The following is a 25,940-nucleotide window of genomic DNA, read 5'->3' as shown; positions in this document are numbered from 1 at the left end:
TGAGTCCTGTGATGTGGGAACCGGCAGAAGGAAAATGCTGGTTCCCAGGCAGGCAGGAGGCCCGTTCAGTGTTTGGTTTTTAATCAAACCAATCCCCCCACATCCGCTGCGATCTGGTCATGACAGAAGGGCGACCAAACTACAGGAGCAGATGTCCTCCCAGCAAAGGGTGCGAGGGTACCAAACAGCAGGCAAGCCAAAACCCTGCGCTGCCCGCCGCTGCCTTCTCGAAGACTCACGTCGCGTTTCCAGTTGGAGACACGGTGAAAGCAGAGCGCCATCATCTCTCCTATAGCAGGACTGGACCTCTTCGCTCTAGAATTAATGTTTTTCTTCTAACGTTTATTTTTGAGGCGGGGGAGGGGCAGAGGATAGGAAGGGGGCTCTGTGCTGACAGCAGAGAGCCTGATGCAGGGCCTGAACTCATCAACCGTGAGATCATGACCTGAGCCGAATTCGGACGCTTGACGGACTGAGCCACCCAGGCGCCCTAGAATGAATCTCTCTGTGTGAACTATGTGAAATTCACAGTCTCAGGTCAACCACAGAGCCCGGGTCCGCATATCTCACTCACTGCAGGGAATCCCAGGTGGGCTGGGTCAGGCTCCAGATGTGGGGCCGGGGGTGGGATGGGGGGCTGGTCCAGGAGGCTAGGGCCTGGGCTGCAGAAGGGGGGGGGGGGGAGGGCAGTCCTGGAGGAAGGGGGTGTTAGCCAGCGGGGAAGTGGGCAGATCCCTTTGTAGCCTGGGACTTGGTCCCACCTGCTGTAGGCACAGGCCAGGTGACTCAAGCCCGAGGTGTAGCAGGGCCTGGGGACCTGCTCTCTCATTGTTTGCCTCCCTTCTTTGTTGGAGGACTCACAGAATCGGCATTGAGTCACTCCGGAGCCAGCTCCTGGGGGTGTAGAGGCCCCAAATCCGGGAGGCCTGGTTCTGAGGGGAGGGAGGGGACATCCCACTCTCATAGGGGCGGGCTTCTCCCAGCTAGCCCCGTTTTGGAAACACAACTGGCAGGTTGGGGGCCTGGACCGCCCCCTTTCCACTGGCAGAGCCGGTCCACTGGCCTCCTGCCTCCTTTCTTCCTGGTCGCAGGGGGGCACAGAAAGGAAGTGCAAAGGCCAGGGCTCAGAACACTGAAACGCAGGTGGACAGGACACCTGGGTCCCTGGCCAGGCGACCAAACTCATCCCGACCTGCCCCCATTTTAACCCCAAGCGTACCCTGCTTCCCAATGTCATATCTAGGAAAACAGCAACGGGGGAATAAATAATTTATTGAAATTGGAGGAATAAATAAGATATGAGGGCGGGGTACAAATAACTGTAAAAATTATTAACATGTATATACATACACACAGAGGCGCTCGCGCTGGCGGGCGGGCTGCGAGGCCGCTCGGTGCCGGCACGCGGGCGCCCCCCGGAGGCAGATGGCTTACTTACAACGGCGTGGCCGCCGCGTCTCCCCAGGTCCCTAACGCGGGCCCCTCGGGGAGGGCGCGCCTTCCCCTGCGGGCCCCCTCCCCTGTGAGTGCCCGCGGAGCTGCACCCCTTGCACGAGCCTCATCACCCAGGAGCGGTGGGCGGCCAGGCTGATGTAGACGCCGGGCCGGTTGCGCTCGGCACAGCCCTCGCCCCAGCTGATGATGCCCGCCAGCAGCCAGGTGCCCTCGACCTGGCACATCAGGGGGCCCCCGGAGTCACCCTGCGGAGAGGGGGGAAAGTTAGGGACCCACGCGGGTCAGGGCTGGGCAGAGCCCAGGACCTTACACAATGGGGGGACGGACGGCTCCCTGGGGTGAGAGTCAAGGGGGCACACACACGCCCCATGGTACTGCGACTCCACCGGGGCCGGGAGGGCTAAGCTGGACAGGCCTTCAGGCTCGCTTCTGGTGAGAAGCACTTTGTGCCAGACCTTGTCCCTCACAGCCCCCAAGCCAGGGAGTACCGTTGCTTGCCTTACAGATGAGGAAACCGAGGCTCAGAGGGAAGCCCTGGCTTGCCCAGACTGGCATCCGTGGGCAGCAGACTAGGAATTGCAACCAGGACCCTCCAGCGTCCAAGCCTGGGTGCTACCATTCTACCAGCCTGCCGCCCTCCACCATGGGGATGGAGCCGGTGGGGACCAGGGCATGGGAAGCCCCTGAGGAGAAGGCAGGCTCCCAGAGAGTGGGGTCTGGCCCGCCCAAGATGCTCAGTACACATTTGGTGCGTGGCCGCGTGGCCGAACAGACGGATGACTGCGCCAAGCAGAGGCCAGGTTCTGCAGGTGTCTAGGGGCACTTACAGGTCTCAGCTGATGGGGGGGGGCGGGCAGCGGCGGAGCTCAGCGGGACAAAAGTGGGAAAACTCAGGTGCTCACCAGACAGGCGTCCCGCCGCCCCTCCAGATAGCCAGCGCACAGCATGTCCTCGGTGATGGCTCCCTGCCCAGCGCCCCGCCAGTAGAGGCGGCTGCAGACTTCCGAGTCTATGATGGGAACCTCCAGTTTCTGCAGGGTCTGGGGGTGGGGCAGGGGCACTGGGGGCAGGGAGGACAGGGTCAGGCTTGGAAAGCCCTCTCTTTGCTGCCCCTCCGTTCTCCCTCAGAGGCAAGTCTCAAAGGTTAATGGATCAACTCCGTCAGACCCCCAAATGCCTGCGGAAAACCCAAATTCTGACAGTGCGCACCTCTGGACCTACTGGGTCCGAACGTGAACGAGCCGCGTGAGGCTCTGAATCTTTAACGAGTCCCCTGATGCCCACAAAACGGTTAGAACTGCTGGTCCCGGTTTGTCCTGCCCCAAGCACTACTGTCTCCAGCAGAGGAAGTGGACTGCCACAGAGGAAGGGTGCAGTGAATGATCCCCTAATGTTGAACGTTACTGGAACTCGAGGAATCCCCCACACCCTAGGGGGACTGCAGGCCCTAGGGTTGGTCTGTAGGCCCTCCCCAGCTCATAACTCCAGTTCTCAAAAGAGCCCTGCAGGATGACGATGGGGAGGCTGTCTGCAACCTCAGACTCAGTGGGATTGCCAGACACCTGGTGTCATTTCCCTTGATTTCTTTTGGAATCTGGTTAAAATCCCATTTTTCTGACACTTTTTGCTTACTCATTATCTTTCTATTCTATCACCCCCATTATCTATCTACCCACCTACCTTTTTCTGCTTCTCTGCCTCTTACTTTATCTGCCTTGTGTCTCTAGATGATGTTTTCCAGACCTCCAGACTTGGTCTGACAATTATATTGTCCAATTATGGAGCCTACTTCCTTCTGGGAATTTTGCCTGCAATTATGGCATGCTGCCACCAGGGGGTGCCTGTTCCCACTTTGGAATCTCAGGGCTGTTTTACATTCATGTACTCAGCCAGGCCCCATACAGGCCTCCTTCCAGCCTTTCCTAGATCACTTAATAGCCTCGTTGATCTGGCTGTTGTTCCCTCAGAACATAGCCAAGATACTCTTTAACTAGAAAGGACCTAAAATTGTCCACCTAGGTTTCTGGGACTTCACACCTCTGGATCGCGGCTCGCTTTTTCTTCCGTCCCTGTCGTAACAAGAAGAGTCTGTCTTTTTCCTTCTGCTATGCCTCTGGCTCCAACCTCTGCTGCCCACTGTACCTGTGTCTCTGAGCGTCTGCCACCCTCTGTCCCCATCCACCCCCTGGCCACGTGGCAGGGGAAAAGCCGCACCTCCATCACGGATACTTCCCCAGCCTGCAATCCAGCAGCGGGTGTTCGGAGGGAGACGGACGGAGGAGTCAGGCAGGCAGATGGGCAGGATTCGCTCAGAGAAGTGGATGGCGTGCTCCAGACGCACCAGGGCGATGTCTGCACGGGAGCCCTCTTTACAGGAATACACGGGGTGGGACTGCACCCAGGCGATACCCACCTGCTGGGACCTGGGGCCAGGGCTCTCCAGCTGCCAGGCCCCCAGCAGCACAGAGAATTGGGACGGCTTGTTCAGGTTGCTGGGGGAAACAGGAAAGGGGGTGGGGTCAGCCAGGAACCAGGGGTGGTGGGGAAGGGTCAGGCAGGGAGTGTCTGGGGGACCACATGCGTTTGAAGGCCCTGAAACAGAAGCAGGCTCGCTCTCCTCTATGAGAGGCCCCAAGGCCAGACAAAGACCCGGGGGCTGGTGCCGAGTGGGGAGCCCAGGTCCGGGGCAGGAAACCTGGGGCATCAAGTGGAGGGGACCGGTCGTGCACACCCCTTGAAGCAGTGGGCAGCAGTGACCACCCAGTGGCTGGTGAGCAGGGAGCCTGCACAGTGGTGGGTTCCGTTCTTCTGGATGCTCACGACCCAGGGCCACTCGGCATCAGTGCTGTCCTCGCCGCCCACGATCCGGTTCAGCCGCTGGGGCTTCCCACAAGCTGGGGGTGCTGGCGGACGAGGGTCACATTTTCTGTCATCCAAGGGGCACAACGATCCTACCCTGCCCACGCCCCACACCATTCGTTCCCCGGCCCTTCTCTTCCTCTCCCTCCCCACGAGCTGGCCACCCGTCTCCCCTCATCTGCTGGTGCTCCCCCCGCTGCCTGGGCCCCTCCCCTCCGAGTCAGAGTCTCTGCTCTGCCTCCTGGGCCTTCCTTGGTGCCTGCCTTCCTCTCCCGCTGGACTCCCCTCTGGCCCCACCGCCCCCTTCTGATCTGCTTACCCCACAGACAGACCCAGATGCAGCCCCTCCCCTCAAGCCCTCCCCCAGGGCCCCCCCAACTCACCAGGTATCCTGGCAGCACGGAGGGAGGCTGAGGGCAAGAGAAGGAAGGGTCAGGCCAGCAGAGAGGAGCGCGGGTGCCCGGGGTGTCTCTCCAGGGCGGGGCATTTCCCGGAGCCTGGGCAGGGCTGACGGAAGCCTCAGGCTCGGCCCTAAGCCGGGGCCCTAACCTCCCACCAGCTTCCTGTCGGGCAACCTGAGCCAGGACTCCATCCCACCTGCCTGACACCTCTCACGGGGTGGGGGTGGGGGCGGGTGAGAGAGGGGGAGCGCACACCTGCCCCGGCCCGAGACCCTCTCAACCCCCGAGCCCGAGGCCTGTAACGACACTCATGGTCCCAAGAGCCGGGAGGGAAGAGGAGGCGGTGGACTGCAGCCTCCGTGCAGTCCTCTGCTGGCAGCCACCGGACGTGGCTGAGAGCAGGCGAGCACGAGGGGGAGGGGGAGATGGGTCCCGGCAGGGCCCGGAGGGCCAGTGCTGAGTAGGGGGAGGGGAGGGGGTGGCCCTGGGGGACAGAGGAGGGAGGCGCAGAGGGGCCTCAGGACTCACCTGCAGAAGCCAGAAGCAGAAGGGGGGTTAGGATCCCGAGACAGCCTCCACCCAGGGCCGGGGGAATTCTGGAAACCACCATGGCCGGTGGGGGCGCGGGCGCGGCTGGGAGAGCTGTGTGCAGAGCTCCCCACAGGTCACCCCAGGTTTTATCCCGGGAGGTGGAATGCCGTTGGACCAGTCCCCCGAGTGAGTGAGTGGCTCGGTCTGGCCACCCCAGGCTGTAGGTCACAGGTGGGGCGGGACTGTGGGGAGGAAATGGGCCGTTAAGGGGGCCCAGGTGGGGGCTCTGGCTGAGATCCCTACCACCCCCCACCAGCAGTGGACTGGTTTGGGGGCCCAGGACCTGGGCTCCAGCTGTGGGCCCAGAATCTGGCCTCTGGAGGAGCAGGACCCAGGCCCAGTGGTGCAGGCCAGTGGCCTTGACACTGACTGGGATGGTCCCCAGTTTGTGTGGGGAAGGGAAGACTTAGGGTGTGGGGTCATGGGGAGGTCCCGGGGCCTTGGGAACACGGGGCTGCCCAGAGGCTCAGTAACGGCTCCTTCCTCCAGGGGCCACTGTGACTCAGCCAGGAGGCCTGACCAGGCCCTGGGCCCTGGGATTCCGTTAACCCACTTCCCAGAAAGCCATGAATCAGGCCCCCAGTGGCCACCTGTCATGTGGGTCCTGTCACTCGGGTGCCCAACAACTCACCCCTCACCTGGACTTCGGGGAAACCCAGGCAGGTGCCCAGGTGGCCGACTGACGTGGCTGCCTGGGAAGGGCTGGGGTACCGTCTCCCACAGCCCGGCCCGGCCCCCTGCACGCCTAAGGGTCAAAGGGCAGCTGGGCTATGCAGGAGCAGGGAGCCCGGGTGGGTGCTGCCCCGGGGTCCCCCACCCCCAGGAGGGCAGACGGATTCCGGTCCTAGACCCACTGCGTATTCGTCCTCTCATTCACACGATCAACAAACCTCGCACCGGGAAGGGGTGGGAGACACAGCGGGAGGAGAGTGTACCAGGTGCCCCGCCTCGCCACACCCTCCTCCTCAAATTCCCTCACTGTCCCCGGTCTGAAGCTGAGGAAACTGAGGCTGGGGGCGAGCAGGCTCGTGGTGACACGTAGAGCCGGATTTGAACCCCAATCTGAAGGCGGGAGACTGAACCGGACCCAGCAGATCCCGAGGGATCTTGATCCAGGGGATGGATGGTTTTCACCCAGGGTCCTAGGAGCGGAGGGGTGTGGGCTGGGGCCTCAAGGGCCCGGGGAGGCACCTGACCCTGGCGGGGCTGCAGGTGAAGACCGCCCAGAAAGCGGAGACCCGGAGGGCAAGTGGGAGCAGTGGAGAGGCGTGCAGACGCGGGCAGGGGCGGGCAGGGGGGCTCAGAGAAGAGAGGAAGCCAGGCTGGGGCGCAGGACAGGGTGCTGGCAGGAGCTGGGGGCCCTCCAAGCAGACACTTGGCGCACCCTGCTGGGCAGACCGCCTCAGCCTTTCTGGAGCGCCCCGGCTTGGCCAACATGCTCCTCCCCCACAGCCTGGGGGTAGGGGTGACCCCTGTGCTGTCCCCGCTCAGACCCTGGGGCTTTGAGAGGTGGCAGGAGCCTGCAGCCGACCACCTCCCCGGAGCCACAAGGGATCGCTGGTGTGTTTTACTGCCCCCTTCCGGCTTCGGCTAGAAGGGCAGGAGGCAACTCGGGGCTAAACTACAGCCAGACGCCCCCTCTCATCAGGGCGAGCCCCCTGTCCCATCCGGCCCCAATACAAGCCAAGGATGGGGGTGCAGGAGCCCCGAACAGCCCCCAGCTGATGCATTATTCTGTCCCAGGACCGGGGGCAGGGAGCTGCCGGAGAACACCCATGCCAAGCAGCAAAGGTGAAGGGCAGGCTCTGTGGGTGCCCCCCCACCCCGCCGCCTGCTCACCACCCTGGGCTGTCTCTACTCCAGGCTCCCCCAGGCTCCCCCAAACCGCTGCCTTCCCGAAACTAAGGTGGTTGGCCTCCCCGGCTCACTCGACAAGCATTTATTGGGCCATGGCTGTATGTCAGATCCCATGCTGGGCACTGGGGCACCACGGATAAGACACAGGTCCTACCCTTGGGCAGCAGGCATCTCCCCAGGGGTGGGAGGCAGGTGAGCAAGTGATGATGGTGAAGGAGTCTCAGCACGGGGGAGGGGGTGTGGGGAAGCACGGAGGCGGGCAGGGCCCCTGGAGGGCCACAAGAGGCTGGGTGCTGGGAGCTGTGACCCCCCCCCCCCGCCCCGAGGGGAGGGGCAGTGTCAGGTGGCCCAGCACACCCTGGGGATCTAGGATGGCCCTGGTGCACTCCGGGTCTCAGTGGGTGTTTGCTGAATGAATAAACAAGCGTGGCAAGGTGTCGGGAGGATTGTGCCAGGGACCAGCTGTCCCAGAATGCAGCCTCCCCAGTGTCCTATTACGTTTCCTGAGAACTGGGCCACTGCCGAGGTCACCCGAGGGACAGACACGTGTCCTGAGATGTCACTGGTCCCCAAAAAGGGTGGCCAGGTAGAGGGCCTCCAGGAGAAGGACCCGGTAGGAGCCACAGGAAGACCTGAGAAGGCAGTGAAGGCTGTCGGGCACCAGGGCTCAGCAAGGGCCCCAGAGACCGGCTCCCCAGTTCCCAGAGAGTGGGGGCCCCGGCGTGACTTGACATCCATTGGAGACATTTACGGAGCGCCTACTGGATGCTGCAGCCATACCAGCAGTGCCGGCTGGGCATGTCCTCGCCTGGGCACCAGGTGCCCAACCTGCCACCCACCCTGCCACCCGGTGCCTGTCACACCATCGCAGGGCCACCGATGATTTGCAGCGAGCTGTGCAGGACGGAGAGGGCTGAGGACGCATCGCACGAGTGGCAGCTGGGGCTGGCGGGGCTCAGCCCGAAGTGGCACACCAACGCCATTTCACACCTGGGCATGCTGGAGACACAGCGGCGAGCAGACCGGAGACCGCCCCTGCCCGCACGCTGGGGACGCTGGAGGAGAGAGAGAAACACCATCCATCAGTCGTTTAGTCTGACGGATGATACAGTCACAGGGAAACCAAACCGGGAGGGGGACGGGGGCAGGGAGGATGGCGGTCTCTCCAGCTGAGTCTTCCAGGTGTAGTCAGAGGTCATTCTGGCCCCGGGGAAGGTGCGAGCAAAGGGTCTGCCGGGTGGGACAGCAGATCCGAGCTGGGGCAGAGGACAGGCACGGGGACCGACCCCACCCAGTGGGCCTCCCTGTGCAGGGGACGAAATGGGGGCAGGAGAAGTGGGGAGGCCGTTCCAGGGCCAGGGATCAACCAGCTCATGGGCACAGGGGCAGAGGCCGCCGGACCACCAGGTGCCCCGGGGGGTGTGGGGAGGGGGCTGACAGCTCTCACGGCGGGTGCCGGGTGGCACCTGGCCTGCCCCCGGGTGCCCGCCCAAGCAGGACCGGCACGCACGTTCACGGCAGCACTAGGCACGGGAGCCGCAGAGAGGAAACAGCCAAATGTCCATCAGTGGGCGAAGGGATAAGCAAGCCGTGGTCCCTCCACCCAGTGAGACACGCCATTCAGCCACAGGAAGGACGGACTGCTGCACACCTGCTTCCACACCGGCTACAGCGCGGCTGAGCTGGCGGACGTCACACTCGGTGAAGGGCCAGGCGCAAAGGGATAGATACTGCAGGGTTCCACTTCCACGAGGTCCCTCAAGTGCAAGCCCAGAGACAGGAAGTGGGGGTGGGGGCGGGGGCAGAGTGCTCGGGGAAGCTGGAAAGGTGTGCAGCTGAAGCAGGTGGTCAACGCCTCGGACCCATGTGGGCGCTTCGGGATGGTCACCACGGCAAATCGGGCATATTCTCCACATGAAAGAACGGGGGAGAAAATCTGAATGTCCTCTTTCGTGAACGCCGGAAGTGGCGGCACCCGTGGGCCCCCGGGTCGGAGTGGCCCCCCAGCTGCATGTGGCTCCGCCCACCCGAGCCCATCCTGCGACACCGCCCGTGCCCCGGTCTCCCCGGCCGTGGGCCGGCTGTGCCAGCCGCCCTCACGCGAGCCAGCGGAGCGCCCCAAGGGGCCGGCCGAACACGGGCTCCTTCCTCCAAGCCCGGCCTCAGTTTATCCATCTGTGAGGAGCACTGGTCGGCCCCGCCTTGCCTGCCACCACCGACCGAGGGAGCAAGGGCTGCTCGGGTTGAAGGGCTGGTGGTCGCGAGGCGCCCAGGGCCCCGTGAGCAGCGTCAGGCTGTGCTGGTCTGCGGGCGAGGTCTTCTGGGCACTAATGAGGCCCTGGGGACACTCGAGGACACTGCTCACTGACCGCGGCTTCATCACTGGGGATGCCCTTCCCCTGGTCTAATCACACTCCCGAACTCTCCTAGCTCTCACACAGGGCTCCCTGCCTCTTGGAGACTCAGGTCCAAAGTGGCTCCAACCCCGTCTCAGGTCCCAGGTCCCACTCGGAGCCCCACCTCACCCGAGCCCAGCTCCCACACCCCGGGCCCCACATTTTCCTCACAGCCTCCTCAGTCCGGATTTATCCACAACCTATCCCTCCTTCAGAAAAGCTGGCCGTACGCTGGATTTCTTAGAGCTGATCCCGTTTTCCCCTATTGACTCCTATGGTTCTCATGGAAAAATAACCCATCGGCCTGGGCTGGGACTCTCCGGGGAGGAAGGTGGTCAGTCCTCCTGCAGAAACGTCACTGGACGGCCCACCCTAGGGGCCAGAACCCCTCACCTCCACTCCCAACTTCCCAGGCTACACACGGCTTCTCTGGTTGGTGGAAAACCCCTCTACTGCCCCCCTTCTCCATGCACAAGAACTTGGCCTAGTGAGTAAGAGTTGGTCACAGGTAAACTTGGAACCCCCTCTGCTTTGCCTGCTTACCTTTAAAATAGCATGTTTGGGGCGCCTGGCTGGCTCAGTCTGTAGAGCGTGCGACTCTTGATCTCAGGGTCCCGAGTTCAAGTCTCACGTTGAACACGGAGCCTATTTAAAAAAAACAATTGCACGTTTACCACGGGGATGTGTTACCAAGGGCTCCGACTGGCTAGCAGGAGCTGATGGTGAAGCTGGTGGGAAGTTTGCAAGAGCTCACATCACAGCAGTGTCCTGAGACCAGCCGTGCACGACGGGACAATGGACATACCACCAAAGGCCACAAAACAGGCCTTCCCCCACCCCCGGACGGCCCACTGTGAAGTTCTGCCCTGCATGTCCCTGAGCGTCATCCACCACCTGACCAGCTCATAATAGAGCTGGACTCCCCAGCACTCCGGCATCCCTCCCCCTCCCACCCGGGACCCACTGGAACCTGTTCTGACCACGACACCGAGACCGAGACCAGCCGGGAAGGGCTGGGCACTTCTCCGCCACCAGGAAGCAGAGGGGAGCTCTGGGCTGGGGAGGGCTGGGCCCAGAGGAGCCTGCTGGGAAGGAGGACAGAGGGCAACGGGCAAGCTGGCTGAGCTGACTCGCTGGGTGCCCATCGCCAGGCTGGGCAGCTTCCAGTACTCGTGGTGATGTAGGAGTGACTCATGGCCCAAGAAGAGAGGGCAGGACCTCAGTCTCGAGGTCAGAAGTCATGGCCAAGGACTCATGGAAAGGAAGTGAATGCTGCACAAGATCCAGTAACAGAGCTGGGACTAACAGGTGCTCCTAGCCCTTCCTTTGGGGGTTTCCTACCGAGCCGTGACTAGCCCCCCAGGTGACCCGCGTAGCCACGTCATGCCTGCGGAGAGGAAGCACGGAAAACCAGCCCCGGCCTCCCCCGCGGGGTGGAGAGCCACCTCCGACTACGTTCCTCCTCCCCCTCACCCCCCGGGGCAGTGCGTGGCTGCTGGTTACGGCTGACTGATGGCTTCTGGGTAAGTCAGTGTGGTTTCTCCAGCCAGGAGGACACACAGCTCTAGGGCCTAGGTCGGTGGCTGGGATGGGGACACCCATCCGGGTTGGGGGCTGGGGTGAAGGGAGGCCCAGCGCGCCTGGTGAGACACGAGGCAGCCTGCCACAGCCCAAGTCTGGGTGCTGAGGACAAGTAGGGGACCTTGAGATTCCCTGGAACCCCGACCCCCGGGGTCCCCATCTTAGAGAACGGCACCATCCCCCTGGGCGCTCCAGCCGCATGGCTCGGACCGTCCCTGACTCGCCCCGTGCCTCCCGCCCACATCCAACTGGAGAGGAAAAACCAGCTGGCTGTAGACGCAAAGTGCTGTCTGGTCCCGGCTATGTAGGATTTTGTTCATCAAGCAATTCCCCTTTTCTGTGGACACCAGCTGGGTGTCCTCCAATTTCACTCAATGCAGACGCCAACTGGAGTTAGCACAGACCCCACAGGGCCAGGGCTCGGCCCCATGAGATCCCCCCACTTCAGAGACGCCAATCCCAGGCGGGGGGTCCTCATCACCCACACTTCTGCCCGACCTGACTACAAATCCAGGACTCCCGGGATCCCCTCCTCGGGTTCAAGAATTTGCGAGGATCGCTCAGAGAACTCAAGGGAACACTTATGTTTACCAGTTTATTACGTAATAAAGGATCCAGGGAATAGCCAGATGAGGGGGGCACGGGGCAAAGCCAGGAAGGATCCCGAACGCGGGAGCCACCGTGTCGTGGCGTGGGGGCGCGCCACTCTCCCGGTACGTGGATGTGTTCACCAACCTGGAAGGCCTCGGATCCCCACAACTTAGGGATGTTCATGGAGACCCATCACGTGGGCGTGACTGGTGCTCAACTCCATCTCCAGCCCCTCTGCGCCCCCTGGAGGACGGCGCTGGAGGTTGCAAGCTTCTAATCACGGTTTGGTCTTTCTAGTGACCAGCCTTCGCCCGGGAGCTATCCGGAGCCCACCAAGAGCCGCCTCCTCAAACTAGAAGACACTCCGGCCACCCAGGAAATTCCAAGGGATTAAGGAGCCCAGGGTCAGGCACTGGGGGCAGAGGCCAGCCTGTGTATTTGTAACACGAGTCCCTGACACGAAGCTTTGGGTCGCAGAAGCGTCCATTTCAAAGACATCCGTCTGGAGCAAACATACCGCCAGCAGCCGCAACACAAACCTACTAGTTAACAACTAGACAAGGGGCCGGGCCGCTCCCCTTGTCTAAAGCTCTGGGTGAGCTAGACAACCACTTGAATGACCCTACTTCTCTCTTCCCGCGCCCTCATTCCCGCTCTCGTTTTAAATTTACCAATGGAGAGCGAGGCTGTTCGACAGCAGCCGAGCTATGAAAAGAGCCCAAATGTCCATTGACTGATAAACAGATAAAGATGTGATATATACACGATGGAGTATTACTCAGCCATCCCAAAGAATGACACCTTGAGGCACCTGGGTGGCTCAGGTGGTTGAGCATCCAACTCTTGACTTCAGCTCAGGTCACGATCTGAGGGTCATGGGACCAAGCCCTGAGTGGAGCTCTGTGCTGACGGTGTGGGATTCTCTCTCTCCCCTTCCCTGTTCAGGCCCTTGCACTCCCTCTCCCTCTCTCTCAAAATAAACATTTACAAATAAATAAATACTATTTTGACAAAAAAAAAAAAAGAAACCCTGCCATTCCCAATGACGTGGATTACGCGTGGATTACACGCTTAGCGTGTATTACGCTAAGCAAGTAAGTCAGAGAAAGACAAATACCGTATAATTTCACTCGTATGTGAAATTTAACAAACAAAACAGATGAACACGTGGCCGGGGGAAAGAACAAGAAAAAAGAGAGGGAAACAAACCATAAGAGACTCTTAAAGAGAGAACAAACTGAGGGTTGAAGGAGGGAGGTGGGTAGGGGATGGGCTGAACAGGTGATGGGAATTAAGGAGGGCACCCGTTGGGATGAATCACCGAATTCTACCCCTGAGACCAAAATACATAAATGAATAAATAAAGAGACCCAATGTGGGTCTCAAACCCACAACCCTGAGATCAAGAGTTGCACCCTCCATCAGGCCAGTCAGGCGCACTGTAAATTACATTTTTAACCTGTTACTGTTACATCGTCAGTGTATTTTGTTGAATGAATTGATGAAATCAAACAGTTTACAAATTTGTACTTAATAAAGCAGGGCTACAAATTCTGTTTTTCCCTTTCTGTATTATTTCTATCATACTACTACATTATTTTAATCTGCTTTTTATCTTTTTTTTTTTTTAATTTTTTTTTCAACGTTTATTTATTTTTGGGACAGAGAGAGACAGAGTGTGAACGGGGGAGGGGCAGAGAGAGAGGGAGACACAGAAACGGAAACAGGCTCCAGGCTCCGAGCCATCAGCCCAGAGCCCGACGCGGGGCTCGAACTCACGGACCGCAAGATCGTGACCTGGCTGAAGTCGGACGCTTAACCGACTCCGCCACCCAGGCGCCCCACCTTTATTATTTTAGAGAGAGAGTGCTCAAACCAGTGAGCACAAGCTGGGTAGGGGCAGGAGAGGGGAGAAGGGAGAGGGGGGAGGGGGGACGGGGAGAGGGGGGGAGGGGGGAGAGAGAGAGAATCTCAAGCAGGCTCCACACTGAGCACAGACCCCGATGTGGGGCTCGATCTCCCGACCCTGGAATCACGATCTGAGCCAAAATGAAGTCGGATGCTCAACCAACTGAGCCACCCAGGTGCCCCAATCCGCTTATTAAATGTAACACATTTTGGTATCGCCCATGTCCATAAACTATTCATCCATAATATGATTACTAATATGATATAACATTCCATTGTGTAAGTGACCCAAGGCCTGTCCTCTCATACTGGATATTCATTCTTTTTACTGTTGCATATGATGCTTCCGTCAACCACCTTGTTCACAAATCCTTAAGAAACATCTCTCACCAGTTCCTCATGTTATAGCAAGAACTCGGCGCCCAGGAAGAGACCAGCGATACACACTCGGGGACAGAAAAGACCGTTTATTTCGCACCGGTGCTGGCCCAGCGGAGTCACCTCCAAAGGCTGAGCACCCGGACTCGGGTTTTACTGACCCTTTATACATATGTGCTTCTGGGTTGGGCGGGACTAGGACAGTCAAGCTTCTGGTTCCTGGCTGCTGGCTGCCATAAGGGGCAAGATTACAGAAGCCACAAGCATACAGGGGGAGAATCCGGCCTCGGACACCCGGCTGGCCCTTTTTTATCTGCTCTCACCGATTTTCCTTCTCATTCCCCGCTCTTGATTCTCAAGCTGCTCTAGCAGACTTAGAGAAAATCAGTTTGCGGGGGCCAGGGGGCCCTTTGCTGCCACGGGGGGAGGGGCAAAGGCCGTTCTGGCTTCTTCCTGCTGGACACGGATGTCGAGGGGAGGAAAGTGACAGCCAGGGTTCTTCGCCATCCAAAGGAGAGTAGCGACACGAGAACGGTCCATCTGGAGCATCATCTGGAGTGTTACAGCTTCCAGGCGGGAGGAAACAAACCTGGTTAGCGTAGTAAGAACACAAGGACCAAACAGGAGGGCTGCGACAAGCGCCAGGAGAGGACCAGCTAAGGGAGGAGCCAGGATGCCCAATTCTACACGTTCCTCCAACAGTTCCAGGAGGAACTGTTCCTGCCTCGTTTGGTGATTCGCTCCCTTAACCTGTGGACCATACCTCCGGCTGTCCCTGATTGGCTGACACAGAAGCAGCAGTCTTTGTTCAGGAAGAGACACAGTCCTCCCCTTTCAGCAGTGGGAGGCCCAGCCCCCTTCTGTTCCCTAAGACTACCGCTGCCAGGGAGTCTACTTGGGCTTGTAACGCCACCAGAGGTTCGATAACCCGTTCTGTGCTGTCTGTTAGGTCCCTGGACAATTCACGGCAGTAAGTGGGTGAGGACACGGTTCCTCCTACTCCAGTGCCCACCCCTGCCGCATCCCGAAGGCAATCAGCAGGGGGATGACTTGGGTGGCTCTTTTTGAGCGAGTATGTGCTGCCACGGGTACTCTAAGAGACTGATTGTTGGGAACAACGTTTATCTTACGAGGAGGAAGGCCAGGGTACAGTGCCCGTCCAGTCAGCTGGCAGACATAGGGAGGCATCTGTCCCACAGATAAAGAGAAGCCCCGGGAGGGGTCGACACCAGGCTTGGCTCGTAGGAAGATGACTGAGCTCCTGACTGTCAAGAGTTTGGTTGCACTGCCCCATGGTCAGAATGCCAAATGGCTCTGTTCCCCTCTTGTCTGTCAGGCAACTGGGAGCCACTGGGGGCAGTTCGACTCCAGCTGGTACAGGTCTCACCGTGCAGGGCTCTGGGTCTTTTGGTAGCAGGGTAACATTTACAGGGGCCTGTGTTATCGGACTAGCTGCCTAACGGGTGGGTCCCGCGGACAAGCAGAGCCAGCAGGATTGGTAGCGCTGAGGAGGCGATGAGCTGCGTTTAGCATCTGGTCCAGACGGGGATCCAAGGCAAGTGGTCTACCTGATTTATGTTCCCACGGAGGATGACCCAACAGGCACGGGGAACATCAGGGCAGGTCGGATCAGGCAGCCCCCAGTAACGTTTCATTTTCATTTTTCCCGTCCAAAAAGTTTTCCTGCTTCTGGTACAGGGAGTGACCCTCCTGGTGTAACATCTGTCCGGCACGTGGGGGTACACGGTGGCACAGGGACACGTGGTAGTGTCGTTTGACCTCTGTGGACCGGAGGGTTGGAGCAGGAGTCGGGAAGGGCACAGGGAAAGGAGTGGCCTCTGTAGGAGGCCGAGTGGGGTAGCAGGCAGTGCAACCCCGTGCGTCAGTTACAGAAGTGTGGCCCTCATGACGACAGATGGGGTCCAGTGGTGAGGAGCACAGAGTGGCTCTTCGGGCCTTGGGGGACAGGCGGGGAGTGACAGGTCACACATCTGCATGGCGGGAGCGAGCAGACTCTTTCTGAGCAGGTTAGGAACAGGGATATGCGCCACGGGGACGGGAGACGGGGCCAGCCCTTCCTGGGCTGGGCGACGGTTCTAAAGGCAGAGAACAACGTGCAGAGGACATCTATCACAACTCAGATCGTGCACACCTAAGGAGAATGAGGCATCCTGACACTAGTGAGCAGAGGGAGGCTAACAGGAGTCAGTGACTGAGGCGCCCGTCTGTGGAGTAACTTGGGTCAGCCCTAAGCAGACAGCATGGCGACAAGTATGGCAAAAGAAACGGGCAGGGGATGGCAGGGAAATTCGAGAACGACGTGCTGTAGGTCACTGAAGTCGCTTGGTGATTTCCTCAAGCTTCTGCTTACCCAGAGCCCTCAGGGGTTGGCTGCAGGCCGCTTCTCGGCGCTGTGCTCTTAAGGGTGGTCTGTAGAGGACTGTCCTGGCTCGCGCAGGTCCTTTCCATTCCAAGTGGTTGTCAGGCGACGGGCGGGCCGCCTTTACTCGAGAATGGTGGATCCAGGCGGTTAGTCCTGCGACCTTGAGGGCCGTGGGCGTGGTTAGCACAACGAAATAGGGTTCCTTCCAGGTAGGTTTGAGTGGCTTCCTTTTCTTATCTTTACTCCAAACCGGATCCCCAGGTTTGTGGGATGTACAGCTATTCCACGGGAAATAGGTATCCTGTCCGTCACCATGTATGTATCCCAAATAGTTTTCCCTAATTCTTGTTTCCCTAGTTCTGTCAGGTCCCCCTTGAATTTGACTTGAATTTGACTAGTGGAGGGGATCTTCTAGAGAGGGTATCGAATGGGGAGGATCCGATTTTTGCCCGGGGTGTACAGTGTATTTGGAGAAGAGCGAGATAGAGGTCGTATGTCTGGCAAATTAGTTTCCTGACGCAGTTTTGCCATGGCTGCTTTAAGGGTCCGGTTCCATATGTTCCACTTTCTCTGAACTCGGGCTGGTAGGCTGCGTGTAAATTCTATCGGATGCCCAGGGATACTTTAGGCATCACCTCGGCCACAAAAGCCGGGCCGCCGTCTGAGCCCATGGTTCACGGCATTCCACGTCTGGGGATGATATCCCTTAGCAAGGCCTTGGTTACTACTCTTGCCTTTCCGGTGCGTGTGGGGTAGGCCTCCGCCCAGCCCGGAAACGTGCAGATGAATAGAAGAAATCTGTATCCTCCGCCGGTTCTCATTTCGGTAAAGCCTACCTCCAAATCTTTGAAGGGTGCCTGACCGCAGCAATGGATTCCCACGGGTCCAGTGGGGCCCCGTCTGGTGTTATTTTGAGCACAGAGGAGGCAGCGTTGAGAGACCGAGGCACAGAAGGACGGGAGCCGAGCGATTACATAGTAACAGCCCGATAAGGTTTCAAGGGCGGTTCTTCCCGGGTGGGGGAGCTCAGGCTGTTGGGGAACCACCTGGCGGGCTAGCGGCTCCAGTACACAGACTCTTTGGTCCGCAAGTACCCACCACCCTTCCGTCTGGCCTCCTGTTTCCTGCTGTGCCCATTTTGTCTCTTGGATCGTGTACCTTGGGGAAGCCGGCAGCTCCGGGGCCAGCGTGATTTGCGAGGGTGCCGTTCATTCTCCCGCTGCTTGTTTAGCTGCGGCGTCCGCCCGTCAGTTACCTTCCGACACGGAGTCCTTTCCCCTTTGGTGTCCCCTGCAGTGGATGACTGCTACCTCCCTCGGTTCCCAGACTGCCCTCAGTAGTTTTAGGATTTCTTCCCAATTTTTTTTCTTTTCCTCCTGTGGTCAAAAGTCCGTTCTCCTTGTGTAGGGCCTCACGTGCAGATAGAGTGGCAAGGGCATGGCACAAGTCAGCGTGTCTGTTGGCCTGTCTGTCCTTCCTGAGTTCTAGTGCTCTCATTAGGGCCCACGGTTCTGCTCTTTGAGCTGGTCGTCCTTGTGGAAGGGCCTCTGCTTCTGTGACCTCGAAATCAGAGACTCCTGTGTAACCGGCGTTCATGAAGCTCCTGCCGTCGGTGTACAGGGTGAGATTAGGATTTTGTAAGGCTCTGTCTGATAGGTCAGGTCGGCTGGAAAAGACTCCATCAAGGACCCCTAGACAATCACGCTCTGGGGGCCCTGCTACTGCAGGCAAGAAAGTGGCAGGGTTTAGTTTCTGTGGCTTCCGATCTGATTCATGGGACCACACAGCGGTCCCTGACACTCTCATCCGAGCACGTGTTAGCCAGTGTTGCCCTCCGGCATTTATTACGGTAATAACAGCACAGGGAACCTCAGAGCTTAGGTCTTGCCCCAACATGAGTGTGCCTGCTTCCTTGATCACAAGTGCGGTGGCTGCCAGGGCCCTCAGACAGGGTGGCCGTCCTCCCACAGCTGAGTTAATCTGCTTTGAAAGATATGCCACTGGTCTTTGTCAAGCTCCAAAGTCCTGGGTGAGAACCCCCAGGGCCACCCCACTCTTTTCACGTACGAACAGACTGAAATCTCGTGATACATCTTGAAGTCCCAGGGCCGGGGCCTCTGCGAGTTTTGTTTTTATGGTTTTGAAATACCTTTTCTTGATGAGGGCCCCAGAAAAGGGGTGCCCTTTCTTCCCCCTTTGGTGCCTCATAGAGAGGTCTGGCCAACTCCGAGAACCCTGGGATCCATATCCGACAGAATCCTGCTGCTCCCAGGAACTCTTGGACCTGCTAGCGAGGAGTGGGAACCAGATGGCACAGACTGCCTGTTTCCTTTCGGCTCCCAGCATCCATTTGCCTTGAGTAATTTTGAAGCCCAAATATTTAACTTCCTACGGGCAAATCTGTGCCTTTTTCTTTGACACCCGGTATCCCACCTCTGCTAGCGGCCTGAGTGGGGCCCTGGTTCCCTCTCAGCACTGGGTCCGCCTGGGACTGGCTGGCAGGAGATTGTCCACGTACTGGAGGAGGACACATCCTAGGTCCCGTCCCAGGAACCTGGCTAAGTCAGATGCCAGTGCCCCACTGAATAAGGCTGGTGGATTTTTTAATCCTTGTGGCAGTCTAGTCCAAGTGAGTTGTTCGTTTGCTCCTGTGGTAGGGTTTTCCCATCCAAAGGCAAATAGGGGTTGGCTATTAGGCGCTAGCTGGACACAGAAGAAGGTGTCCTTTAAATCTAGACACGTGAAACATCCTGCCTCAGAGGGTATAAGTCCTAGCAGAGCATACGGGTTGGGCAATGCTGAATGCAGCCTGACGACTGCTCCATTTACGGCTCTTAGGTCCTGCACAGGGCGGTGATCATCTGTCCCAGGCTTTTTCACGGGCAGCAGGGGCGTATTCCATGGGGACTGGCATCGTTTTACCAGTCCCCATTTGAGTAGCCTAAGAGTGTCTGGATCCCCAGGTGTGCCTCCCATGAGATCACATATGGGCATATTTTGACAGGCTGGGCCCCAGGCTTTAGGTCAATTAATATTGGGGAGGGTGGTTTTTTGCAGATGAGAGGGGGGTTCCTTCTGCCCAAGCTGAAGGGAATTCAGCTTCTAGCTCGGGGGCCACAGTTGGCTCACCGGGAGGGGAAGTATATAATCTCCATTCCTCTTCCCGTGGAATCGTCAGGGACAAAACCATGGGTTGGGCCTTTTCATTTAGGTGCTGTTGTGTCCGTGCAATCCAAGGTGAAGGCTATTTGTGCACCCATCTTGGCTAGGAGGTCTCTACCTAACAGTGACAGTGCGCAGTCAGGTAGATACAGGAATTCGTGAACTACTTGGTGACCTCCCAGGTCAGTCAGGGACGGCAAAATGGCCTTCAGGTTTGCATCCTAGTGGCTCCTACAATGGTGACTTCTCAACCCGACAGAGGTGCCACCCTGTGTGTCACCGCAGAGTGTTCGGCCCCTGTGTCGACCATGAAGTCTATTGTCTGGCCCCCCACCTTCATTTTGACCATGGGCTCATGGGGGCCCAGCTGCATACCGATCAGGTCGGCCTCGGGTGGTTCTGGTTGATAGCATCTCGGTGGAGTAGAAGCTTTTGGTTTCCCTTTTCGGCGGCTGGGCCATTCATTTTTCCAGGGTCCACATTCCTTGCAGTAGACACGTTGACCCCATCCCAGCGGCGCCCTTCTTTTTTGTTCTTGAGCCCCTTGTGGTTTCCGTGCCCTTCCACAGAGGGTGGTCGCCCCAAGGCTGCGGCCAGGAGAGCTGCCTTTTGTTTCACTCTGCTGTCCACCTCCTTTCTGGCAGCTTGGTCCCAATTTACAAAAACCCTGTTGGCGATTTCCAATAGTTCGGTGGCGTTCTTTCCACCAAATCCTTCCAATTTTTGGAGCTTCTGTCTAATGTCACTATGGGGCTATCCCACAAAGGCAGCAGTGACCATGTGCTGGTTTTTGAGGGCTTCTGGGTCGATGGAGTGTAAACTCTGAAGGCTTCACGTAATTTTCACAGAAGTCAGCCGGATTCTCTTCCGGCTTTTGACACACCTCAGATACTTTTGCCACGTTGGTAGGCTGTTTGGTCCCTGCTTTTACCCCTTGGAGGAAGGCTAGTCAGTATCTTTCTAGTCTGGCCCTTCCCACTTCTGTGTTCCTCTTCGGGCACAGCCTCCCGTGCCTAGGCCTCAACGTCTAGTTGTCCATCTGGTGCTTGAGTCGGGAGCCATCTTCTGGCTTCGGTGACAATTTGCTGGTGCTCTTCTGTGTTGAAAAGGGGACGCAGAAGCTGCTTACAGTTGACCCAGGCAGGGCGTTGAGTCTGGAATATGGACTCTAGAAGATCATCGCCTGCGGCCTCTCAGAGTTGGGCGAGTGTGGTGTTTCCCGGTGAGGAGGTCAGTAGTGGAGAACCATTGGTAGTAGAAAGGGTCCCATCGGGGCCTATTCTCTGCGGACCCCCGTCTCCTGCAACAGCATCTGCATTGCCACTGGGCCCTTGGACCTTGAGCCGTGGACCTACGGCACCTTCCTACTGGTTCAGGTGTCCCTGGTGGGGGCGGACTGACTGCTGGCGGGGGTGAGACCGATGGGAGTGGACTGTCAGCCAGGCGAGGTTCCCCTCCCTCGACTGATGGGACTCTGGGGGCATAGGGTGGCAGAAAAGGAAGGATGTCTATATTTTCTTTGAGGACGGGGGCGTTTTTTTCTGTTGTGAGGTCTTCTCAGCCCGTGCCACTAAGACCCTACACCGTCCTTTACTGAACCCAAGGAAGCTTGACTTGGGCTATTTCCAGCCACTGATCGATGTATGGGAATCGATCCAGGTGGCTGGGGTCTCAAGTAACTACTTTATAAACAGCTCAGACTGGGGGGACATCTAGGGTGCCCTCAGGGGGCCAGCCTACACCAAACGCAGGCCATTCTAATTCAGAGAGGGTTCGTAATTTCCTGGGGGTCAATCTGGCCCCACAGTCACCTGAAAATCCCTTTTTAAAATTCTTATCACACATTCCAAAACAGTTGGTTTTGAGGACCCCCCCCCCATCCTGGTATCCCAGATGGGTCCCTCCCGATGTGCGGTGTCGCAGGACAAACACGAGGGAAGGGGTCGCTTCGTCCACCTGGCCGCTCTCCTCGCAGGTACTCAGACGCCTCTCAGAGGCTGTCAAGGAATCACAGGGTAGGACCCACTCAGGCTCCGTGGCCGAGACCGTGTAGCACTCACACACACATTCAGACAGACTACAGACTTCCACCTGGGACTTCCCTGTCCTAGGGCGGGCCTGAACTCGGTGCTGGGTCCTCGGGGACACTCACCCGATCCGATGTCCCGTCCTGGCAGAATTTTCTGACTCCCCTGGAGTCCGTCTGAAAACAGCAGCAGCTGACTACTGTCGGGCCTGGTGAGGGTCGCGGTCAAGGTGGTGGCATACCTTCCTTTGTCACAAGACCCCGCGATGAGTGGGCTCTCCGTGGCCTCCCACAGTGGTGACTCAAGGGGCCAGCATGGCTGTCGGCTTCCTGGCCAACGCACCAAAAATATTACAGCAGATAGTCCAGGAAAAGACAAGCGACACACACTCAGGGAATTAAAAAAGACTATTTCGCACCAGTGCCGTCCCAGCGGAGTCACCTCCAAAAGCTGAGCACCCGGCTCGGGTTTTACTGATCCTTTATACCTAAGCGTTTCCGGGTTGGGTGGGACTAGTACAGTCTTCCGGTTCCTGGCTGCTGGCTGATGTGGGGGCAAGCAAGATTACAGAAGCCAAAAGCAAGCAAGGGGAGTATCCGGCCTTGGACATCTGGCTGGCCCTTTTTTATCTGCTCTCACCAGCTTTCCTTCTCACTCAAGTTACGTTCTTAGTAGGAAAATCACTAGCTTATAAACTTATCTGACATGTACTGTCGAACTACTCTCTTTTCTAAAGACTTTTCTAGAGCTGTGTAGTGATTTTTTTTTTCTTTCTGTTCTTTATCATGAAGAAATTGAACACAAATATTTTTCTCTCGAATCGGCAGGGTTGGAAGGCCCAGTCTTTCTTGCCCTTAAGGGCAGAATTAATCCTCCAGCTGCTAAGGACGGGTGTCAAAGCTGAGTTCACCAGCAAGGTGTTGTGAAAGACGGAGCACCGGTGTGGAGAGAGGACAGGAAATGTGTCAGCTAGGAACAGGAAAGGGGAAAGAGTTCCCCAAGTCTAAGATGGGCGGACATGCAAACCTAGCAAAGTTCAGCGAGGGCGCCCCTCAAACGCCCAGGAGCCCCAGGAGGCTGAAGCTTCCCTGGTAGAGCCCAGCTCTCACCAGGAGACCCCACTGCTCTGGTGACCACAGAAGGCTCACCTGATCAGGATCTGCCCCCTACCCAGGCCCCCACCTCCGCCTGCCCCACACCTGGAACCCCCACTTCCCTACGCAGGCACATTTTTAGCCGGGAGGCCCTGATAGGGCCCGAACTGAATGTCAACTACAGGTTAAACAGGGACTTCCCTAAATACCCGGCTTCCATAGCCCCCCCCCCCACCCCCACCAACTCTAGCAATTAAAAACATTAATACCTGTTGAGACGGGGGTGGGGGGCTCCAAGCCTCTCCCACAAGCCTGTTTTCATGGTTTCAAACTGGTTGTTATATATGTTTAATGTTGTCCCTGCACCTGTCCTGGTGGGTGGGGTGGGGAGCAGTGCAGGAAATGGATGGAACTAGGTTGAGTGGGAGAATGGTTAATAGCGCCTCCATTCTCCTGCTTTCTTCCAAACTGGTTAACACTCCCATTCCTTCCCAGCTTGCTTACTATGGGCCCTCCGTCTGTTCTAGACCCACAAAGTGCAGGGCAGCCCATGCCGGTGAGGGCAAACGCTGCTCTAGAATCCTGTGGACTTCAGTTCCAACAACTGCTGGCTAACATATGGCCTCACTTCCTCCTTATTCTGCCCAAAGCACAGTCTTCCCCACTGTACAGATGAGGAAATGAGCTCACGGACCGGAGCAGGGACGTACCAAGACCAGGAGCCAAATGCCCCAGGGATGTTTTAACATCTTGAGAAGCCTGGAGCATTCTTAGCTGTGAACCCCTGACCACACGGCACAATCACATGAACGTGCACATCTCTCTACAGGGTAAATGCAACCGCCCCTAACTATGTGCTTTGAGTAGCAGTTGGCTGTGGACAGTAATAAGGTTATTAATAATAAATCTAGTCTATTGTTTATTGATATACATATAAATAACCACCTATTCATTTCAATTTGGAGCTCCCTTTTCCTATTTGAGATAAGGATTGTTTTTCAGGACTCAGACGTTTTTATAAGCCCTGCTGGGCTACCAGAGGCTGAGACCCTGGTTTTCTCAGGGCGTGCCCAGCTCCTTCCCATCCCCCTGCAATATGATCCCCATTTTACACACAACCAAACCACATACAGGGTTTCTGTGGGTGCAAACAACAGAAGGTTGTGACTCATACTGGCTGAGGCAAAACAACCTGACTGTATTATTGTATGATGTCAGGAAACACCTACCCAGGAAAACAAAAGGTGTCAATAACCTTACTCTCCGACTTCACAAAATTCCACTGAAAACCGCCCCAACTTTTGACAGGTAGCATTAAGCAACAGTTGAAGCTCCAAGGCTCAGGAAATCATCACGTCACCGGGACCACACATCCTGAACTATGTGACCCGATCCTCACCCAACCCTAATTAAAAAATCTTGCATCCAAAAGCCCCCCTTCAGCCTGGCCCCAAACCTCAACACCCCAACTCTGCCCCTCTACCTCCTCTCGACTAACTACCCTTTCAGACAGTGCTCTCCCCGAACAAGAGAAGGAAGCATCGGACTCAGTTTTGTCTTAGCTACAGGCTGTTTCGACGGTATTTTCAGGGAGCCAGCGTTTGACTCGGAGGGCCGCGTCCGGTCAGGCTGGCGGCAGCGCTGCCCTAAACGTCTCCGGAGCGGGGGGCACTGCGGGCCCCCGAGCAAGGGTTCGGGGCCAGGGGGGCAAGAGCAGCGTGTGCGGCAGAGTGTGCTGCACGAGAAGGGCGAAATGTCTTGCCCAAGGCCACGCACACAGGCCTGCGCCCCGGGAGCAGAAGCTCCCGCCCCCAGGCCTCCAGCTTCCCCGCCGGCCGGGCTTGGCCCTGGTCCGCCCCCGTACGGACGCCCGATCTCCCGGGTGCTGCTGCTTCAGGGTGACTCACGAGGAAGCTCTTGCCCCTCGTCCCTCCGCACTGATCCGGCCGGACTCGGAACCCGGGAAAAGACAAGCAGCCCCGCGCGGTGACTAATAAATGCTTCCCTTCCAACAAACCAGGCGCGCCCGGGACGCCTAGCCGGCGGAAGCGCGGCCGCCGCGCGGGGGCAGCCGGGAAGGCAGCCGGCCGACTTCCGGCCGCAGGGGCTGCCGGGTGCGCGGCTGGACCCGGACCCGCGCTGAGCGGAAGGGAAAGCGCCCCCCGGGCTCGGAGCCGAGGCGTCCGCCCCGCGGCCGTGGTGAGGGAGCGGAGCCCGGCGGTGCGCCTGCCGCCCCGGCGAGCCCCGTGCCTCCGCTCGGCCCGGAGTCTCCCGGCTCTTAGATGCCCCGCGCAAGAGGCCGAATGCGAACCATCAAAAATTGGGGGGGGGGGGGCGGGGGCGATGGTGTGCTGGCACCGGCTTGTCCGGAGACGCTGGAGCCCCTGGTTACATTTTCAGAATTTTGCAAGCTGGCGGTCAGATGTTCACGATCTTTAAAAGTCATTCTTAAAAACTGAATTCTGTAAACTTACCGTTAAATAGATCGCATTAAAAAAAAAGTTTTAAGGTTCATTTATTTCTGAGACAGCGCAAGCGGGAGACGGGCAGAGAGAGAGGGAGACACAGAATCCGAGGCAGGCTCCAGGCTCTGAGCTGTCAGCGCGGAGCCCGACGCGGGGCTCGAACCCACAAACTGAGATCATGACCTGAGCTGAAGGCAGGCGCTTAACCGACGGAGTCGCTCAGGCGCCCCGAAATAGATCGCATTAAAAACAAAGGTAGCAAATAAAAATGTATCCCTTACTAGTAATTTTGTTACTTTTTACTATTATCCATATACTTGAGATTTCTGTGTCTGTTATGTCGGGGCGATGTGCTTGGTACATTCACTCCCAACTCCACATTCAACGACCTCAGCCCCGGAAGGTTAAGGCACAGGCGAGTCAGGGAACAAAGGAAGAAAGGGGGAGGTGGGGAGGGCTGTTGTAAACTAAAAGGCCCTTGCAGTAAACGGATTTCTAACTATGGAATCTTCTCATTGGCTAGGCTGTGACAGACCCTCCATGGCCGGGCTGTGACATGCTCTCATTGGCTGGGCTGTTGCCAGGGGAGGAGAAAACCTTCGTGGTAGGGTAGTAAATTAGCATCCACCTGCGAGGTGTGAGTCTCCCTTTTGGGTCCGCTATTCACCTGTGACCGGGCTGAGACTGCCCCCTGCTGGCCTCCCGGCTCCATTTAAAGGAGGTTTCCTTTTACTAATTTTCACTGCACCCCCAGCTGACTCCCCCAGAGCTGGTTGTTAAACGTTCACCAGC

General features: G+C 57.9%; 1 protein-coding gene across 1 annotated transcript; it reads right to left on the bottom strand.

The window, feature by feature from the left end:
• Positions 1–1,252: 1,252 nt before the first annotated feature.
• On the bottom strand, positions 1,253–24,749 carry LOC106978723 (serine protease 22). Its single transcript, XM_027043506.2, has 10 exons — positions 24,591–24,749; positions 21,715–21,918; positions 10,103–10,204; positions 8,003–8,218; positions 5,244–5,488; positions 4,698–4,724; positions 4,187–4,358; positions 3,670–3,947; positions 2,358–2,515; positions 1,253–1,700 (listed from the first exon to the last, which is right to left on the bottom strand). The coding sequence occupies exons 4-10, from the start codon at positions 8,086–8,088 to the stop codon at positions 1,470–1,472; spliced, it is 1,197 nt and encodes a 398-aa protein (XP_026899307.2). The 5' UTR covers positions 8,089–8,218; positions 10,103–10,204; positions 21,715–21,918; positions 24,591–24,749; the 3' UTR covers positions 1,253–1,469.
• Positions 24,750–25,940: the final 1,191 nt, after the last annotated feature.

The sequence above is a fragment of the Acinonyx jubatus genome, chromosome E3 (assembly GCF_027475565.1).
Source record: "Acinonyx jubatus isolate Ajub_Pintada_27869175 chromosome E3, VMU_Ajub_asm_v1.0, whole genome shotgun sequence".
Lineage (NCBI taxonomy): Eukaryota > Metazoa > Chordata > Mammalia > Carnivora > Felidae > Acinonyx > Acinonyx jubatus.
Note: the sequence above shows the minus strand (reverse complement) of the source record. Positions and strands in the feature narration are given on the sequence as shown.